The sequence below is a fragment of the Hydra vulgaris genome, chromosome 12 (assembly GCF_038396675.1).
Source record: "Hydra vulgaris chromosome 12, alternate assembly HydraT2T_AEP".
Classification (NCBI taxonomy): domain Eukaryota; kingdom Metazoa; phylum Cnidaria; class Hydrozoa; order Anthoathecata; family Hydridae; genus Hydra; species Hydra vulgaris.
This window is the reverse complement of record NC_088931.1, coordinates 5,947,158-5,969,375: the sequence shown is the minus strand read 5'-3', so window position 1 is coordinate 5,969,375 and position 22,218 is coordinate 5,947,158. Positions and strand designations below refer to the sequence as shown.

The 22,218-nt window shown below is 27.8% G+C and overlaps 1 protein-coding gene across 1 annotated transcript; it reads right to left on the bottom strand.

The window, feature by feature from the left end:
* Positions 1–1,742: 1,742 nt before the first annotated feature.
* Positions 1,743–20,557, bottom strand: LOC100202999 (ribonucleoside-diphosphate reductase large subunit). Its single transcript, XM_065811338.1, has 14 exons — positions 20,160–20,557; positions 16,244–16,332; positions 15,834–16,011; positions 15,652–15,752; positions 15,479–15,538; positions 14,539–14,883; positions 14,268–14,444; positions 13,636–13,920; positions 12,815–12,880; positions 12,488–12,733; positions 3,211–3,461; positions 2,849–3,080; positions 2,582–2,770; positions 1,743–2,073 (listed from the first exon to the last, which is right to left on the bottom strand). Exons 1-14 carry the CDS (start codon positions 20,227–20,229, stop codon positions 1,897–1,899), a joined length of 2,466 nt encoding a protein of 821 aa, XP_065667410.1. The 5' UTR covers positions 20,230–20,557; the 3' UTR covers positions 1,743–1,896.
* Between the last annotated feature and the right edge of the window lie 1,661 nt (positions 20,558–22,218).

The following is a 22,218-nucleotide window of genomic DNA, read 5'->3' as shown; positions in this document are numbered from 1 at the left end:
GAGAATTAACAGTGCCATGTTGCGCATGAATGGTTTTCCTGTTAGTTTTTTGGTGTGCAATGTCAGGGCCATATAAGGAGCCCTAAGTTACAACTTTTGGTTAGTTAGCAGGACTGAGACAACTGTACATCTCACTGCTTTGTATGCCATGCTTTATCTAGTATTGAGTCAGGTTCTCTTTACTTAAACCATACATAAAGTAACCAATAATATTAAATATATAAAACCATCACCACCACCTAACTGTTTCAATATATCTTTCACAAATATTTGTGGTCTTCAAAGTAACTTTGCATCAATTGAATATTACCTCTTGCAAAATTCGCCAGACTTTCTTGCTGTTTGTAAAACTAATTTCAATTTGGCAGTTCCTTCTTCAGATCTCTGCATGGCTACTATTCTTTGATTTGCAAAAAATCCGATAGCCACATGTTTGGCTGGAGCGTATACTTACGCATCAATTCATCTACTTCTTAAGAAATTAGGCTTGAATAATCTGACCATACTTTTATGTGTTTCCGCTAATCACCTCTTCACTCAATCATCTTTCTCTTTATTCTCTTTGTTCCTTTCGTCTCAAGACTGCACTCTTATAGATGTAACATTATCTCTTACTTTTTAGACAAACCTAATCACTTACCTTCACTCTTTGATTGTACCTTGTCTGTGACCGTAGCTTGTGTTCTCTATTAGGTGGTTCCGATAATCCAATGGTTTCAATAAATCTTTCATCTTGTACTTCTTTTTTGAAATCACCCTATCATCACACTACTATTATCCTAAAACTTGCTAGGATTCTTATCGTGATTTTCTTTGTGACGATCCTTGGTCTGATGTCTTTTCTCTCTCAATGCACTTCCTACGTAACCACCTGGATTCAAGCAGTTATGAGAGCTTTAATTCGTACTCGTCAATTATAAGTCAATCCTCATTCTACTTCCATGGTAAACTCTTCACGGCTTGTGGTTCAGACAACATACCTGTCCTAGCCTTGCCAAAGTGTTCCCAAAAACTCTCTTTAAAGACTGAATCTTGTTTTTCTGCCAGATGGAAAATGGAATTTGTGGTTCAAGTTTTAAAAACTCTGGTGAACATTCTGAAACCTGCAACTCTGAGTCTTTAATCAACAAATTTCTAACATCCCATATTATGTCTAATAACTTGGTTTTCAACCTATTCATTCTACGGCTGACTCGCTAACTGCTACAAATGAATAATTCTATTGAGCATTAGATGGAAGCGGCAAAGCAAGGGCCAGTGCTTTTTGTATATCTAAAGCTTTCGATAAAGTTTGGCATGTTGATCTTTTCCATAAGCTTGCTTTATATGGTGTATCTGGGAAAGTTTGTCATTTTTATCAAATCATTTCTTTATAACCGCTTTATTCAAGTCTGGCCAAGAAGGCACTCTTCTTAGACAAGACTTGTACTTACAGAATACTTTTAGAACCTTGAACCAGTCAGCTGCCAATTGCCATTAGAAACAGTTAACAGCTAAAAAAGCTTGACCCTCATCAAAAAGTTATGGCTACCCCTCCTATTTTTAAGTTTCCTAAAATATTGGACAATTGATTTGGCTTCTTAGGAAACAATCAAAATACTATATTAAAATGAATCATTTTGCTAATTATTAAAATACTTTTTGATATTATTAGGACTCTAGCAAGTAACAAATATTTACATTATCATTTTCACTTAATAAAAACTTTATTTTTACTTCCACGCTAAATAATGAAACGAGCATTTGATAATTTATATGTACATATCAAATATAGACAATAAATTTTACAAAACTTAGACATCAATAATAAATAACTGTTAAATAAATAAAGATCGAGTGTATTCTGCATAATTTTGACGACACTAGTATTATTTTTTATATAAATAATTCAGGATATTAACCAGAACATGACATGCATTGGTCTTTATTTTCTAATGAACAAATCAAGCTTTTTAAATCATCATCAGTCTGTTTTAAAGTGTTGCTTTGCTTTAACTTGTTTTGGTCGACAGTAAATTGAATAGCATTAGCAGCGGGTTTTGTACGCAAGTAATACATACCCGTTTTTAGCCCCTAAAAACAATTGCAAATAAATATTTTACCAACCTCAAACACTTTAGGGTCGGAATTGCCGAATGGCGACCCTAATTCCGATATATATGTATGTGTGTATATATATATATGTGTACATATATGAGTGTGTGTGTACATATATATATGAGTGTGTATATATATATATGAGTGTGTATATATATATATATATATATATATATATATATATATATATATATATATATATATATATATATATATATATATATGTGTGTGTGTGTGTGTGTGTGTGTGTACATATATATATGAGTGTGTGTGTGTGTATATATATATATATATATATATATATATATATATATATATATATATATATATATATATATATATATATATATATATATATATATATATACACACACACACACACAGAACATGTAAAGCTCCAGGATATTTATATTGAAGTCAACAAGCAACGAAACAGTTATAAAGAAAAGTCTAAACCACCACAAGAAAAGTCTAAAAACACTACCTTTTTCCAACCATAAAAATGTATAGCAGTTAAAGTAGAAAAGCTGGGTTCACCTAAAAATACATTAAAGGATTGACTTTGATCAATAAAAGCTCCTCTATCTGCAGCCATATTTATTAATGATTTTTGCTTTATTTCCCACGCTGTTTTGTACAAAACCTTGATATCAGCCGGAATTTCATCAATATTCTAAACAAGAACAAAAAATAAGTATAAGTAACATTCAATTATATACATTATACCAAAGTCAGCCTATAAACATCTAACCTGTACAGAGCCATTATGAGCAATCAGCGTGTTCTTCATGTTATCGTCCCATAAGTTGAGATCTGTGAGATCTTTCATTAAATGTTTATTGACAACTTGAAATTCTCCAGAAAGCACTCTTCTAGAATAAATATTGTTAGTGTATGGTTCAATTGATTCATTGTTGCCAAGAATTTGAGCTGTAGAAGCTGTTGGCATAGGAGCAACTAATAAACTGTTTCTAATACCATAGCTAAAAACAAGAAGACTAATATTGCTTAAAAAACTGTTAGAAATAGCTAAATAAAGTAAAAATAGGGTAAAACTTAAAGAATAAAAAAAAAAAACAGCTTCACAACTAATAAAAACATTAAGGTTCACACAGAGCAATTTTTGCTTTTAGTTCTGCCCAGTTCCACAAATTTGTTGGTGTCACATTCCACATATCATATTGAAGTATTCCTTTACTAACAGGTGACCCTTGGTAACTCTCATAGGTTCCATCTTTTTCAGCTAATTCACAAGATGCTTCTAATGCACCATAATAAATTGTTTCAAAAATCTGTTTATTAAGTAGACTAGCTTCATCAGATTCAAATGGAAATCGCATCAAAATGAACGCATCAGCTAGACCCTACAATAGCAAATTAAGAAGAAATGACAATCAAATTAAGTAAAAAAAACAACAAAACCAACAGTTGAAAACAAAAAAAAAAAAAAAATAAGATAGCATCAGATTACTAAAAATATAATCATTTAGAGGATGCATCACCAGACCCTTGTCTACTAAACTTTAAAGTATATAAATGTAAAAGCCTTTAAAATTACAATATTCCAAAAAATAAACTATTGCAAAAAGCAAAAGACTTTGTAATTATTTATGTTCCCCTTTACGACATGATGCAAATACTTGATGCAACAGCCAAGATAAAAACACCAAGTTTAATAGACAAGTTAAGGCTTGGAAGCAAAAAATCTCTATTGTATGTACAAATCATCATTTGCCATCAAAATTACACTTAAAAAGATTATTAAAAAGTTTATTAGCACATATGTAGTCATATATGTTAGCACATATACAGGTTACATAGTAGGGACATACCAGAATTCCATTCCGAACGCAATTTGTGACTTTTAGGACATTCTGGTTCCGGCCAGAATTATAATATTTCAGGCTGGAATGCTGAAATTTATTTTTTACTTTATTTATTTAAGACATGTGACACAGACTGTGTAAATTAAATTAAAAAATCATTGTCCTACAGGGCAATGAAGAACTCTGGGTAAACCTAGGTAAAAAAAATACTAAATTCTTAACAAATCGTAATTTTAGGTAAAGCTACAGTTTAGAGCTTTAAATCATTTTATTTTTTAGCTTGTTTCACTCTTGTTAGGGGAGAGTTTATAAACATTAGAAATTTTATTGAACTAATTAAAGAAAAAAGATTGCTGCCCTATGCTAAATCCTCAGTCAATCTAGCAGCACTTCCTTGTAGGAGCAGGCTATAAGTTAGTCAATGTAGCAACACTCCCTTGTAGCAGCAGGCTATAAGATAATGGGCATAGTAGCATTCTTTTGTAGCAGGAGGCTATAAGTTAACGGATATAGCAGCAGGCTATAAGATAAGCATGTACTAAAGCCAATAAATATTCTTTATGTTTATATTTAAAAGTTTTGTACGCAAGTAATACATACCTGTTTATAGCCCTAAAAACAATTGCAAATAAATTTTTTACCAACCTTAAACACTTTAGGGTTGGAATTGCCGAATGGCGACCCTAATTCTGATATATATATATATATATATATATATATATATATATATATATATATATATATATATTTATGTATATAAATATATGTATATGTATGTGTATATATATATAATTGGTATGTCCCTACTATGTAGCATGTAACCAAACTATGTAAAAGTATAGGATGCCTAATACAGTAAATATTTCATATATATGTATGTGTGTATATATATACACATGTATAAATATATATATACGCACACAGTAAACTCCCAGTTATTCGAACCTCCAAGGGGAACAAGAATTTACTTCGAATAACCGAAAGTTTGAATAACTGAAAATCTTCTATTAAGTGACCAATTTTAAGTTACTATTAAATTTTATCAGTAGTAGAAAGTAAAAAAGAAAAAAAACTTTGGAATAAGATGCCGTTTAAGTCTTTACCTTCTAAAAAAAAACAATCTAAAATAAAGAAATAAAATATTTACAATTTTTCGAAAAAATCATCCATTTTCGATTGCTTTTTTGCCTCTAAAGAATGTTTATCAAACAGCTTTGATACTAGGTTTAATGATTGTCGAATTTTGATGCCGTTATTTTCAAAAAAGAGACCAACATTCAAATAATTTTATTGCATGTGCAACCTCTGATAATTTTGGCTTTACGAGACGCAATTTTTGTCTATCTCATCTGCCTCAGCACAATCGTTGATTAAAATGAAATCCAGAATTTCTTGATCTGTGATAGTGATTGCTTCACTTGTACAAATATCAAAATCTACATTTACATAATCTTCAACAGCAAAATCTTTCTCTACTAAGCCACGTGATCTAAGCTCTTTGATGTTTTCTTCAAGCAATTCAAAAGGATCTTCTTCACCATTTATACTTGCAACCTGAAATTCCTTTGAGATGCCTGCCTTTCTAAAATAATTTATTACAGTGTTAGTCGATACAGCATCCCATGACTTGACCAACATGCTCATAGCTTCAAGAATGTTGATATTTGGGGTCGTTTTACCAGCATTGATGTAATTTATCTGATGCCTCGACATTCGTGTGATAAAAAGTCTTCAATGCCCTTATGACTCCTTGGTCCATTGGTTACATTTTAGAGGTTGTGTTTGGTGGTAAAAATACTAATTCGATTGGTTTGAGATTTTCAACATTAGGATGTGCTGGGCAGTTATCTATGATTAGTGCAACTTTTCTACCCTCAGCATTCAACTTTGTGTCAAGTCTCCTTACATAATCAGTAAAGATTTCAGAGTCCATCCAGGAATTATTTTGGGAATTGAACTGACAAGGTACTCTTTTGACACCTTTGAAACATCGTGGTTTTTCTGCTTTTCCGATTATAAACATAGGCAGCTTTTCACCAACCCAATTTCCTGCTGCTAAGCCTGTTAAACAAACTTTGCTTAATTTTCCTCCAGCACATCGTTAACCTTTTAGATGAAAGGTTTACGCTGATGACTGCTGATAAAATAAACCAAACTTGCCAGCGTTGTAAGCATCTCTCAATTCATACCTTGAGAGGATAGTGGGTAAATGGGTTTACTCCCAACTTAATGCCTTTTCTGCTGTACATGACCTTTCCTCGCCAGAAATAGTTGAAAAACAACATGTCTATTTTTCCACCGATCAAGCCACACTTCTGAAGTCTTAAAATCTGCAATGTTGAGCTCTTTTGCAAAACCTAAAGCTTTTTCTCTAATGATGTGTCCACCAATCGGTACATTTCGTTCACGTGCGCTCATAAACCATTTATATACAGCTTTATCAACAGAATCATGCTTTTCCAAACTTAACTTTTGTCTCTTTGCCCCAAATTGACCTGACTCATACTTGCTAATTATGTTTTTTTTCATGCGTAATCCAGTAAGTTAAAGTGTTTTGAGGAACACTGAACTTTTATGCAACTTTTTTTTTAGTTAGTCCTTTTTCTAAATCTTTAAGATTTAGAAAAAGGACTAACTAAAAATATTGAAACTTCTACCACACTACTTTTCGATTTTTTAATTATATTTTAATAACATTATTTCGTTTATAATATTTTGAAAACGTTTGGTAACGTTACGTTTTGAAATGCAACGGAATGGTATATTCAAACAAAGAAAAACTTCGAATAACTAACAGGGTTTTTGTCAAAGGGAGTAAAAAATTGTAAACTACATAAATATAAATCTCATTCTGTAATTCTCTGGCTGTAATTTTTTCTACAATTCTGGCAAACCAGTTCCAGCTGTAATTCAAAATTTCCAATTCGGTACACCCCTATTACACAGTATATTTGTTTTTAGCTCACAGACGTAAAATAGATAACTAAAAACAAAGCTTGAAAACTCTTTAAAACAGTTTTACAGACCGCAGACCATTTAAAATGAAGACCTTGGCATACAAGCCATAGTTCAATTCAAATTTTTCACTATAAATCTATATGATCACCAAATTTAAATGCACAAAAACAACAACAACTGATTAACAAAAATTGTGCGCTTTTTAAAATTAACATACATAAACCACTGAAAAACAAATATAGAAACATGAATACAAAATGTTACTAAAATAAATCTTTACATTTGCAAGGTTTTTCATAGCTAGACAGCTTAGTGTTGAATTTAAAATAGTAATAGTATTAAGAAAATTTTTAAAAACTTTTGAGTTAACAGTGGAAAATCATTTTTAAATCAATACTCCTGTTGAGCAGTAAACGACCAGGGTCCTGGCTAAAAATGAGACTTTTTGCAAATCCGGTCACGGCAAAATTGTAAGATTTAGCAGGGGCTAGAAACAAAGTTATAATTCTTTATATTATAATTTTATACTTACATTTACTATTTATTAAATTCTAGCATATATTTATACCAGTATTTAATAAATGGGGACAGATACAGTAAAAGGATGTAACTTGTTTAATAAAAGGCCAAGCAAAAATGAGTTTTGGTTTATTGTAATAGAGATAATAGGTCGTTTGAGCATTGACCATGATTTGCGAAACAGCATAAAAGAGGGAGGGTAAAGCCTGCTGCTGATGATGATCATGTTGATCATAATGATGTTTATAAGTGCATATATATATACAAAATCAAATATATTTTAAAAAAAAAGAGTATTTTAGGATGTATAAATGTTTATGCAGCCCCGGCCCCAGGCAAATATCAACCCTGGTCATTTACTACTGTTGATTTATGTAAAAAAAATTTAAAACAAGACATTTAAAAGACGAGCAAAAATAATTAACATTAAGCAAATGCTTTATGTTGTTTATTATTTTTGTAGTGTCAAGTACCATGTTTGATTAAAATTCTCTCAAATAATTTAAATCAAGAACTTAAAACTAACCAACAAATACTTAATATATAAAAACATTAACTACAAATTGTTAAAATAAAATTCTTAAATGCTATTCAGTATGAATTTTATTTTGAAAAAGTTTCTTCATATTTGTTGACAAAAAAAACTGTCCACCCATTAAATCATATTTATTGCAATACAACTACATATAAACAACTATTCTTTAATAAGCTTTTATTTAGACCCACTTTAATCAATCACTTTTTTTTTTGTTTTTTAACATTCTATTTCTGCCTAAGACAGTGCTGTCTTGGAGCTACTTACTTTAAAACAATTTCTTATCAAAATGATCAAACTTTTTTCTCTTTATTAATTGGCCAATATTGCCATTATTCATTGGTTTAAACTTTGAACCCTCTGACTCTACTAGCATCAAAGCCTAAAGCTTTTGGTTTTCTCAATCTTTTACCCATAGTTTGCTTTTGTGACATACCTTTTTATCTTAATTTGTTCTTGTCTCTGACCATAGCTTAAGCTTAGTTCCTTCTTGTTGTTTTTTTTTCACAAAAACTTTTATCTTGCATTTCTTATGCAGATTAACACTATGACAATGATTACTTTTGTGATTTTCTTTAGGTTGATATCTTAGTCTCTTTGATAAAAATTCACTCCTACACACATGGTGTAAACAAGCCCTGTGGGGTCCTGTCAAACGCAGTATTCCTAAATGCTCATAAAAAAAATCCCATTCTCCAAATAAAGTTTGCCAAATTAAAGTTAATAATTCCAAGAAATATTGAAAAATTATTATTATTAAATACTAATAGAAAAATAGCAAAAGAAATTCTAATTTATTAATTTTGTGAAACTTGAAATAAAACTGCCATTATTGGTATAACTATGCAATTGCATAACTGTGAAAATATTTTTTAGAAAAAACTTCTCGAAAATTGGGATTTTCCCAGTGATTTTAGAAATTTTCTTGGCATCTTGCTTGTAAAATTCACTTCTCAATGTTTTGACATCAGCAAATAATGTATAAAAAAAGTAAGCAAGAAATTAAAGAAAAAAATCAACAAATTTATTTTATTCATAATTTTGATATTGATATTGATATTGATATTGATATATATATATATATATATATATATATATATATATATATATATATATATATATATATATATAACACCAGCAAATGCTATGTCTTTAAAAGTTTAGCCTGCATTGGCTGAAAATTCAAATAACTTATTAAGTCTTACTGCAAACTCTACTTCAAGTTTTATGTGTGTTTTGTCAACAAAGTTTATTCAAATTATAGAGAAGCTGCTTATATTACAGTAAGTTCTCAGTTATTGTTTTTTTATTTTTTGTTTGGTATTTTATATCAACTAAATTAGGTGATTGCACGATTATAATCTTTTTTTACTTATCGGCATCAACTAAAATTCCTTTTTACTTATTTATTACTCGTTTCGTGAATCGAAAGTACATCATTTTTGAGCCTTTAGATCAATTCTGCTAAACAGTGTTAACTTAATTTTAATGAAAAAGTTTTGAAAAAGTGCTAAATCTACTATAGATCCCAGCTCAAGGAACTTATAATTTAAAAAAATTGCCAATAAATAATCAGAAAAGATCACATTATTGAACTATGATGCCCATTTTACCTAAACAACGTATTTATTTAAATATGATATTATTTGAACAAGCAATCACGATTTTAAGAAAGAAAAAAAAATCTTTATTCTGTTTTTTATTGTTGCTACAAACATTTTTATTTTGTGTTATGGAATAAATTTAATAATTTTTGGTCATAACATTTAATGACTATAAATGAAAAAATAATTATTCTTATTTATATATTCTTTGTTGCAAGATTGCATACAATCGCTTGCAATCAATATTCTTTTGTAATTAAATATTTGTTGTTATTTTTGCTGAGACTTGGTAATTGTAACTTTACTTCGCTATGTGAATAATATTAATAAAGATAATTAATATTAATTATTAAATGGAACTCGCAATAAATGTAAAATACAAATCTTATGAGTTCGTGTCTACTATTTTCGAAACTTTTTCCTTTTTTCTATTTTTAAAATATTTTTTTTGATGATACTATGTTACATCATAGTGTAAGAGTTTGTCCATAAAAAACGTCAAGGAGAATTTAAGTAATAATTAGAAGATTATTAGCTCTCTTCTGTGGAGGCTTTCATTGAACATAAATTGTTATATTACTTTAAAAACCGCCCTTAAATACCCACCAGTGAAAAAGAAATATATATCCAAAAGAAAACTCTTAAGACAAAAGTGGCAATAGTATATTAAGATTTCAATAAATTAAATGTAAAAATCTTCATAATAAACAATTAATACACACTCATTAAAATAATATAAAAATATGTAATTCTTAATATATCTTTCGAAATTTAGTTTTTTGTGTCGTTGTGAGACCACTTAATTTTGTGTTGATTTCATATTCATTTTCAATAAATGTTGCAGAAGGTATTTTCTTTTCTTTTTTGCGCTGACTAATTATTGTATGTAGCGCTAAAGTTGAGTAGAAAAGAGAAGAATGGGGGGGGGGGGGGAAGGGGATATAATACTTTTTTGTAAGTTTCAGGTTAGATAGATTAGTTAGATAGGTTGCGTAGATACTATTTCTAATTGTAACTATTTATTTTATTTTTCAAGAAGAACAATACTTTTGATAAATATGATTTTATTTCTGCAAGAAATTAATGTAATAATGTAATAATACAATAATAAAAAAATAAAAAAGCCTAATGCTAGGGTCCATTATTCTTAGATAACTAAATCTTTTATCAGAGTAAAGAAAATTTTGTTATTTTATAATCTACATTAATTTCCTAATTTCAATTGCATTTTAATAGTTAAGATCTATAAGTCTAGTAATTACTCATTAAAACTATTGAATAGCATAAAAAAATCACAAAATAAGATCATCTGGTAGAAAATCTTAAAACGGAATGAGCAACAAGTTCTCTGCAAAATAAAATTTAAATATCACTCATATATTCATACTTTTTAAATAGATTAAAAAGTTAATTTCTAAAAATATTGTCTAAAAACTTTAGATCATTCAAGTTTTTCTGTTTTGGACATTTTTATTGTGATAATTTAATTACTAAATTCTGTATAAACTGCTAATTATTATTTTTGATAATAATAGTTATAGAATAGGTATGCAAATTAAATATAACATACAGATAGCATCAGATTACTAAAAATATAATCATTTAGAAGATGCATCACCACACCCTTGTCTATTAAACTTTAAACTATACAAATGTAAAAGCCTTGATAATTACAATATTCCAAAATTAAACTTTTGCAAAAGTAAAAGACTTTGTAGTTATTTATGTTCCCCTTTACAACATATTGCAAATACTTAATGCAACAGTCAAGATAAAAACACAACAGTTCAACAGACAAGTTTAGGCCTGGAAGCAAAAAATCCATATTGCATGCACAAATCATCATTTGCTATCATAAATTATACACAAATGAAAACATCATGGTATATTTTACCTATATTGAAAATAATTGATGAGTTTTAGGAAGTTACAGATTTGCAAGTTAAAAGTTATTATTGAAATAAGCTATTTTAAGAAACTCTCATGATGAAAATTGTATCAAAATGAAAGCTAGGCCGTACAACAGCTTGTTTAAAAAAAAAAACTTTTTCACGACAAAAATTCATAAGATACAATGCGAAAGCCATTAAAACCACAATTTAAGTAATATAAAAAGTAAGACATTTTTAGACTTATTTTTGTTTCTTTTAATGACAAGTTGCTAATAATTGATGGAAAAATCAAGATAAAAACATAAAATTTAACAAGTTGAGGCCTGGACACAAAGTTGTTTACTTAGTTATAAATGCAAGATCTCTTCTGTAACAACAGAAGTTCAAGCTCAATCAATAGTTATCGTAATATTAATGAATGGCTTTATGAATCATCTACTTTGTGTCTTCTCAAAATATCCTTTATTAATGACTTTTTATTGAAACCATATATACTATCCACAAGTTTAAATTTTTTATTTCATTCAGACTCTATTCTATCTATAAATATTTTATTAGTTCTTGTATGATATACTGTTATACTATTAGTGAGGCTCTCTTTCAGACAAGGTCCAAAAACACATTGTAAATGGATCTACTCTAGCTTTCACCCTAATTAATGTAAGGTTACATATTTTTCTCTCTAAAATACTATCATGGACACTGCTCAAACAAGCTATCATAATTGTTCTATTAATCAAAACTCAATCTTACATGATTTTTCACATTCAGCAAAGATGCTTTCTTTTATTATAACTTTTCTTTTATGATCAAAAAACTTTTATTTGCATAGTTTTTTTTTAACTATAACAGTAAATGTTTGGGGAAATAAATTTAAAAAATGTTAAATACAATATGTATGTAAAAACAAGGTAATCTAAGCACTCCATTCATATTCAACACTAAGATTTGTCTCATTTTTTTTTTAATTACTCATTAATTTTATCAAAATAATAAAAAAAGTATATAAATGAGCTTGTTGGAATAATCTAAAAATAAAAATAAGTCTCAAAATACCTGAACACCAATACCTATAGGTCTATGTCTCATGTTTGAATTTCGAGCCTCAGGAACTGGGTAAAAGTTTCGATCAATAACCTTATTTAGATTTCTTGTAATCACTTTGGTGACATACTTTAATTTCTTAAAATCATAAACTCCAGTCTTAACGAGTTTAGTTTCACCAGATGGAAGTGTAACAGTTTCCGAATTAACTGTCACGAAACTGTTTACAGATATAGAAGCAAGATTACAAACAGCAATCTAAAAGTAATAACATAGTAATGGTTGTAAAGTGTCAAAGGATTTTAAAAAGTTTGTAAATAACAGCAAATTATAGTAAACCTCATCAGAAGAAGTGTATTCTAAAATTTCTGTGCATAAATTACTGCATTTAATGGTTCCAAGATTCTAAAAAACAAATCAAAAAATTTTATATCTATATTTTTATACATGAAATCAAAAATTTTATTTGAATTTTTAAATGTAGTAAAACTTGATTATGTTTTTTTTTATTTCATCACATTTATAATTTTATTAATTACAATTTATCACTTGAAATTTGTTTGTTTATCATCCATTTAAAATTAAAGAGAAAAAAAAGTTATTTTGTAAAATAAAAACTTAGTAAAATAAATCAAAACCTTGAAGCAATGTACCAAGGCTTATCTCTATTTCAAATGTATATTTTAAGCACAACTTTGTCATTGAAAAATATTAACTATTTTTTATATTAAGTCAAACAGCAGTTATAATGTAAAATCTCTAAGCAACAGAATATCAATTTGAATGAAAATTTTTATTTAAAATTTAAATAAATAATCCTTGGTTTCTTCTTTTTTATCTCTTCCTCTTCTTATTTGTTTTTTCATACATAGAAAATATTTTTTCTAATAACTCGTCTAATTTTATTTAAACAATTAAATCATTTAATTATTTATTGCATAAACTTATATTAGGCCTATTTTTAATCAGTAAACTCAATGTGACTACAATTTTTTCAACATTAACTTTTTTAATAATTTGACAACAATAATTAATTTTAATACTTCTATTTTATTTGCATCTCTCTCAACTCAAAACTCTAAAAGCTTTATTAAGTTTTATTAAGCTATATTATTAATCTATTTGATAAATATTATTTCAAAGAAGCTTAAAAAACCTACTTTTTGATTACTTTTTCTATTGCAACTATCTTTATATAGCATGTACGGGGTTCCAGTCTCTGTCTGGGATTCTAAAATCGCAAACCACAACTTTTGAGCTGGAATTTGTTTTCTATATCGCCCTTCGCTTTCATATTTCTGATACAACTCTTCGAATTCTTCCCCATAACAGTCAGCTAAACCAGGACATTCATGAGGACACATTAATGACCACATACCTTTTTCTTCTACTCTTCTCATAAATAGGTCAGGAACCCAAAGACCAAAAAACAAATCACGAGCTCTCTAAAAGAAAAAAAAAATTATTCAAGTTTATAAAAGATTTGTATAAAACAAAGTAAAATTTTTATTTTTAGAATTAGTAACAGCCTAACTCATTAAGATGACAAAAACTTATTTTTTTATTTGACTTTTATATTTGTTATTATAATTTTGGCAAATATAACTTTGAAAAGTACATGTTTTTTTTTTGCTTTTTTGCAAATAGCAAAAAGAAACCATTTTAAAAAAATTATTATTATTGCTCAACTTTGTTACTCAATTATGAAATGTAAACACTTTTTGTAATAAACTATTATTAAATTATTTTAATTATGAAAACAGTATTTAAGTGATGTCATAGAAAACATTACCTGTTCCTCTTTACCAGTATTTTTTTTTAAGTCTAAAAAGTCTATAATATCAGCATGCCAAGGCTCTAAGTAGATGGCAATTGAGCCTGGTCGCTTGTTACCTCCTTGATCAACATATCTTGCAGTATTATTAAATACTCGTAACATGGGAATTATTCCATTGGAGTGACCATTTGTCTTAATAAATAATAAATTACTTTTATAAAAAATAATTTGAAAATAAAAAGTATATACAACAGAAAAGTATTTCATTATGACATTATTTACTAACCCCAGCAATATAACTCCCAGAAGCTCGTATACAGTGAATATGAAGACCAATGCCACCAGCCCATTTTGAAATAATTGCACATTGTTTAACAGTATCAAAAATTCCTTCAATACTATCACTCTGCATAGCTAATAAAAAACAGCTTGACATCTGAGGTCTGGGGGTACCAGAATTGAACAACGTAGGGGAGGCATGAGTAAACCATTTTTCTGACATTAAATTATACGTTTCTATAGCAGCATCAAGATCTTCGCCATGTATACCAACAGATACTCTCATCAACATGTGTTGAGGCCTCTCTGCAGTTTTACCATTAATTTTTAGCAAATAAGATCTTTCAAGAGTCTAAATGTCAAATTTATATAATGTTACATATTCATAAAACATAAATACTAGGCTGACTAAAATATTGATATAAGATCATTACTATGTCAAGAATAAACTAGGAAAGACAGGATATATTTTTATAAAGTTTCAAACTTTTAAATCAATAAATAAGGTTGCGTTTTAACTTTTTCTCCTTTTGATGCAACATAAAAAGCCATATTTTTAAAAAGCAGAGACAAAAAGATCCGTTTTTTTTTTTTTTTGAATTCTTGTAAACTTTTTTTTTAATATTTTAAATTGTTTTTTTTTTAGATTCTTTATTAAAATTAATCAACTTTAATTAAAGTGTAAACAGAGAGTTGATGAAATAAAGCTTATTTTTATCAGAAAATTGGTTGAAGTTTTTTTTCTTAAAATTTTTATTCTTTTAAATTTTGAGAAAAAAAACAACAACTAGGTATAGGAACAAAAAAAAATTACACCTCTAAGCAAACCTCTTTTTATTACCATTTTATAAGTTCTCATATTTGCATAGATACTTTAAAAAATTTTTTAGGCAATAAATTTACTTTTGACTTTAAAAAAATTAGTAAAAAAAATTAAAGCAAAATACCTTGAAGCCAAAATAATGATATTCAAAATCACGACTGGATATAATTGCTCCATCTAGCCTCTAATATAAATTAAATAAAGACTATAAATATTAAAACAAGAATATTTACAAATTATATAAGATTGATATATAAATTTATATTTGATATTTTAAACAATATTTTTAAATCTAACCTCTTTGTTCCTTTGTACTATTTGATAAACTTCCTCAGAAACCATTGGACAATTCATATTAATCTCAGGACTGACATAGTTATATAAATCAGCAATAGTATCTATAAAAAAATTATAGGTTCAAGTTTTGTTAAAAAAGTATTAAAATTCTATGAATAAAATAGCTAAATAAAAAAATTTACCACTAAATTTTTTCTTTGTTTCTTTATGTAAGTTAGAAATAGCAATTCTTGCTGCAAGTAAAGCATAATCTGGATGTTTAGTAGTCATTGAAGCAGCAACTTCTGCAGCAAGAGTGTCTAGCTCTACAGTGGTAATTCCTGGGTACATGCCACGAATAACTTTCCATGTGATTGCATACTACATAAATATTAAGGCTATAATTTAAATGTTATTTTCAAAAATAAATAAAAAATAAAAATTAAGTTAACTAGCTTTTTTATATATATATATATATATATATATATATATATATATATATATATATATATATATATATATATATATATATATATATATATATATATATATATATATATATATATATATATATAAATAAACAAAACAGTTTTTGCAATATATAAGAGCTTACTGGGGATATGTATTTCATGTCCAAACCAAAGCACAATTTTTTTATTCTTGACGTTATTTTGTCAAAATGACACTCTTCCTGACGACCACCTTAAAAAATAACAAAATCTAAAGCACAGAAATACAAAACTTTGTGCTATGGATTCATTCTTAACTGACTATAAGATTTGTTTTTTGTTCCTAAATCTTAAACCTTTAATTAATAAACAAATGACTAAAACTTCTGAACAAAAAAAACTCTTGAAACTGCACACTAATAATCTAAAAAGTTTTTTTAATCTTAAGTTTTGTAAATAAAACATTAAAAATTAAAAAGTTTTAAAGACAAATTATTTTCAAATCTTTTAATTCAATGATGCAACTTTGCTAAATGACAAATTCTACAAGATCAAGTTTTAGCTAAACAGGGTTGCCACTACAATTCTTGAACAAAATTCTCTGATTTTCTCAATGAAATTGTGCTTACTCCCCTCCTAATATTTCTATCATTTAAACTCAAAAACTTAACATTAAAACATTACCCCAAACATGCTATATTCATATCTGCTGAAAATCAGTTTTAAAAAAAAAAATAGAATCGACTCTTGACTGATGTAATTAGTAGCTTCCAGAAAAGAAAATTGATTTAAACTTGTTTTAATTATTAGAAATCAAACAATTATAAGCCAACTATCTTTCATGAATCTATTCATCACACTTGAGATAACACATCCTGACCCCACAATTCCATAATGTTACATTCTACAACAAATCCAATTGTCATTGATTGTAACAGTAGAAACTTCTGCCTTTTAGTGAAATCAAATTGCAGAAGTTAACTCTATAGATCATCCAGGTTATATTTTAAAAATCCGGAAAATGGTTTGGGTAAAATATCTGGAAAAAATCTGGAATGTTTTCCCTTTTTTTCTTGAAATTTTTCTTTTACCTGAGTTGTTTTTTTTTTTACTTTTATTTTTCTACGAGTGATAAGTAAAAAAGCCTAAAAAACGAATATATTACAAAAATTTATAACTAGAACATGTATGTATTGAAAATGTTTTGGATATCCAGAAAAATTCAAAGTCGAAAAAAATGTCCTCTCTGGAAATATCCGGAAAATGATAATCCCTGGCTAACTCCCAATCACGATGCTGCATAAAAAATCTTGATTGATTATTAAACTCATTAAGCTTTAAGAAGATAAAAACGAAACCCTCAAAGAAAAATGGAATCTTTGGGGCATAATGCAATTAAATGTTGCTAAAGATGTGGTTATACTTTTAAGTAAATTTTTTGCAGTGGGGTGCCCCAAAAATTTAGAGTAAAAGTATTTGCATTTAACAGCAATTTAAATCATAGATAGCTGTTTCAAAACCAAATATTTAGATTCATTTGATAATTTTGAAAAAAATCATTTAGACTTTCATTGACCTAAAAAGTATAAAAGAGATTTCCTGATATTTTCAGCTTCAATTATATTTCAAGTGTAAACAATCTGAAAGACCAAAATAATTTTTTTAAAGTTTTTTACAAGATAAATTTTTTTTTATATTTGATCATTATAAAAAAAAAATTTTATGATCAAATATTGATAATATTTGATCATTATAAAATGACTTAAAATTTCCCTGACTTTTCCTGAATTCCCTTTTTGGTGGCAAACCTGTTAAAGCACTTGTAGAAAAGAAAAAAAAAAGCCACCTAATGATAATGACACAGAAGTATAAGCAACTTAAACAGACCCAACTATATTCAAAATGTGATTTTCTCAGATATACCATATTAAGACAGATATTAAAAAAAGGCCAACATACAAGACTTTATTGAAAGCATTTCCTTTAGTTTTTAATATTTAGTAATAATACTGAAAACTAAATAAGTAAAAAATGTGCAGTCCACTGCACACAACATACCTTAAAAACAATTGATGTTGTCTTAGTTTAAGAGCAGGATAAGTTATTTTTTATCAAATTAAAATCTCCTATTTTAAAATGCAGTCCCAAAATAACCCTTGCACTACTTTTTCTTTTTAATGCACAAAAAAATTTACTGTTATAATAATCAACAAGTCTGCAGAAGAACAAAAGTATAAAAATCTGTATTGATTGTCAGACTAATACATTACCAATATTATTGATATATAAACAGTAAAAAGACTAATTAGGCAATAGGGGTCAGAGTGATCTTTAGAGATCGTTGAAAACTGCCAATTTATTGACACTCATGCTGCAGATGGCATTGTCAAATAAACAGGAAAAACAAGATTCAGTAAAATATTTGTTAACTAGCTTGAAGAGTATTGAAGAGAGTTCTGAAAAAAAAATTTCACAAAATTAAACATCACATTTTACAATTTTTATGTACATTTTTGTTTTTTGTTTATAACTCAAATGTGGTTTGGACAAACATTCCTAATAGCATTTTCTAATATGAATAACATGAAAGAGTTAAAATAACTTAAAAAACAAAAGCCAGAGTGATATGAATGGATTAACCTGTTTCAAAGAGATGCTAAGAAGAGTGTTTTCATTTGATTCTAGAAAAAAGAAAGTGCAAACAGTTCTGTCTTATTTTGGGGAGAGAAAAAAGTTCAGATCTTGAATGCACTGTTAAAGATTACCCATAAGTCGCTAAAACCTAATTTATTAGACAAAATAAAAGATTTAGTTTTCTAAAAAATGACGGACTCAAGCATTAAATAATATTTTCTAGCTAAAACACAAAAGATACTTGAGAGGGGCTTAAGCCTATAAGAAGAAATTATAAAACTTAGTCTGTGCTTGAACTTTAAAGATTACGTAGAAAACAAAATTTTTATTAAACTAAAAAAATTTTTTAGAAAATTAAAAAAGAAATTTTAGTCAGCTTATTGTAAGAAGTGTGATTTTAAGTTGAATCTGACAGTACAAGATAAAACTTGAATTTTCTAAACAAGAAAAAAGAGAAACTGAGCTAAGCTAGGGTTGAATATTATTATCTTAGGCCCTAGCTTGGACTCAGTTGCAAATCAATAAGTGAAAGTAAATGAAGGTAAGGTTTAGGAGTCAAGGTTAACTGAGTATTTTGATCTTTTATTTAAAAACAAAAGCAATATTGGATAAGTAATAAAGAGAAAAGACTTATTAAAAACAACATCAAAAGGAGTGCAGTTTTGGGAAGAATTAAGAAACAGTGATTAAACAATGTGCTAAACATGAACACATAAAAAAACAGAAACAACCAAATGCACAATGTCTCACAAATACAAGTATACAAAGGTTATTTTTGGTAGAGGTAAGATAAAAATAGATAAAAAGTTACTTTAATGAAAATGATATTTTTCGAAACAGATTGAAATAATTAGATGTTAATGATAGTTTTAAATAACTCAGAAAAATTTAACTGAGTTTTAGAGCTGTACCTGCATGGATGGTCAACAATGCTAACCATCTTACCATCTTAGCTTTTCTACATGACAATAGCCAGGTGCAGTAGACACTTGTTTAAGGTAAGTATGTTTATCAAAACACCATCTTTAGCTTTAAATCCATTAAGAGCCAAAAGGCATGGAGTATTTTATATTGAAGTTAATCCTCCTAGGATGTGACACAGGTTATATTGAATTAATAGAAATTCTCTGTTCTATTAATATTTATGAAATATATTTAAAAAATTGACTTTCGATAATTGTGACTACTTTAATTAAGAAGGGAGAAACATCAAGAACTTCTTAAGTCCTCTATTTCAAACTAGACAGAAATTTGTTTTAATAATGGTACATAGCAAGTAATAATATAGTAGTAATCTTTTAAAAATCTATACTTTATTTAAATAATTATGTCTTAAATTACTAAAAAAATGCCAATAAACTAAAATTACAATTAAATCTAACAGACCATACAAAAAGTTGCTAGTTTAACTTGCGAAGAGAATTAAAATTATAAACTATATCAAACCTCTTTTGATTACAAACATATTTGCGTCTAGTTCAAAGTCTTCATTTTGATCGTGATTTTGATCACCCATGACAAAAACAGTCCTCAATTTGAGGTCTAAATTCACTCACAAGATAATGTTATTTTAAAAAATTGGGTAAGAAGCACAGTGGACTGGAGAATCAAAATGTTGTCAAGCTAAATTGGCGCCAATTGCTTTTTAAACGTTTCTAAAAAACGTTTATTGTTTTAAAAAGCCTGGGAAATACTACAAAACAATAGAACGCGTTTAGCTTTTCACAATAAAACAACCAAAATGTGCAGCACGCGTAACAGCATCCGCTTAAGTTACAAAAGACAACTTGCAACAATCTTAGGGTAATCATATATACAGAAAACATTTATAAATTAAGCCAATCAAACAAGTGCAAATGATGCGGTTTAGTAATGCATTTTAAGATAACACGATAAATAAAGCGCAAAATTTAGGGGGAGTAAAAATCTCATATCAGTAAAAATTTAAGATTTAAAAGATTTTTATTGGGGAGTAAAACGGATGTAGGCGTAAAAATGCTATACTACAACGGCTCAAAAGCAACAGAACACAACTACCGATAAAATAAAAAATCAAATTTTGGAGTTAAAGACCATCAAATATTATAAATAATCCAAATATTTATATATTTGCAAAAAAAAAAAAGACCAAAATGTACAAAAAAATCAACATATGTAACAGGGTGTTATGGTTTATCATTCTCTAGCGCATGCCTTACGGACTCACTTCTATACCCAACCGGTAATCACAGCAGCATTAACCTTTTACGGAACACTCTGAGGATCATACAGGGCTAGGAAATAAGGATTTTGAGAAAATGGAAGATATCAAAGTAAAAATTAGGAAGCGAGCAAGTTGAATAAGGAAATGCGGAAAGATCGGTCATTTAAGAAACACATAACAAAGAAAACTTTCATGCTAGTTACGACTAAAAAGTTTCATTTTGTATTCTTTTTTGTATAAAACTAAGAAGGTTAGCATTAAAAATATTTACAACTTTTATTTAGAAAACGACTTTTTAAAAAATTATACAGCATATATAATAGGCCGGGTGAATAAAAATGAGCAATTGCTTTTACTCAGTAGTTGATCAGCTTTACGTGAATAAAAACTAAGGAGTTTCTCTTAAATTTTTATTTTCGTAAAGTTAAGCAATTTACTCAGTAATTGTTCAGCTTTGCGTAAATAAAAAGTTAAGGAAAATTACACAAGTTTCATGTAAGCTGACCAATTACTGAGTAAAAACAATTGCTGGGTGCGGATTCACAACACTTTCGTAAGTCCAAAATTTGCGTAAAGTTTGCGTAAGTTTTGCTTAAGTTCAAAGTTACGCTAAGTGGTATTCACAAACCTTGCGTAAACAAAAACTTACGAAATTCCTAAGTTTTTACGTAAGTTATTACTTACGCAAAAAGTCTAAAAAACGGTATTCACAACATTTTCCTAAAAAGTGCTGAGCAAACTTTACGCAAGAAAAGTTACGTCTGCTATTTTCTGACTTAGGTTTGGCGTAACTTTAAATCATGTAATAATATTTAAAAATGGCGTTTTTATTATTATGAAACATTTCAGATTTTGTTTGTTATTGCCAATAAAATATAATTTTATCTTAATTTTATACTGCTATGCGTTAAGTTATTTATTTAAATAATACAATTATAGTTTTTCTTTTTAACAGCAACAACAATAGCAGTATATTTACCAAAAGTTTAGATGTACTATATAAACTTATTTTATAAAACTTGTTTTCACCTTAAATTTAAGGTTAAAAAATATACACACAACCTATATAATGGATGGTTCACTCTCTCATAGCCTAGCTAAAATAAGGAGAGCGAACATAGTACGAATATATCATATAGTTTTGTAGTATGCCAATAACTTATTAAATAAGTTAAGTTAACATAATAACTAGTTATTGTCATACATCAAAACTATATGATGATTCCATACTATATTAACTTATGGTACAAATCTATGCTATACTATATTATACAAAAATATATACAATAATATTATTGAAGT

Bases quoted from the DNA above. Each gene is read 5' to 3' on its own strand.
- LOC100202999 (XM_065811338.1), bottom strand. From the start codon at position 20,229: ATGGGTGATCAAAATCACGATCAAAATGAAGACTTTGAACTAGACGCA. The intron at 12,881-13,635 runs GTAGGTTTTTTA...TTTGTTTTTTAG, and splicing joins ATAGAAAAAGTAATCAAAAA to AATCTTGGAACCATTAAATG. The intron at 3,462-12,487 runs GTATTTTGAGAC...TTGCTATTGTAG, and splicing joins CTATAGGTATTGGTGTTCAG to GGTCTAGCTGATGCGTTCAT.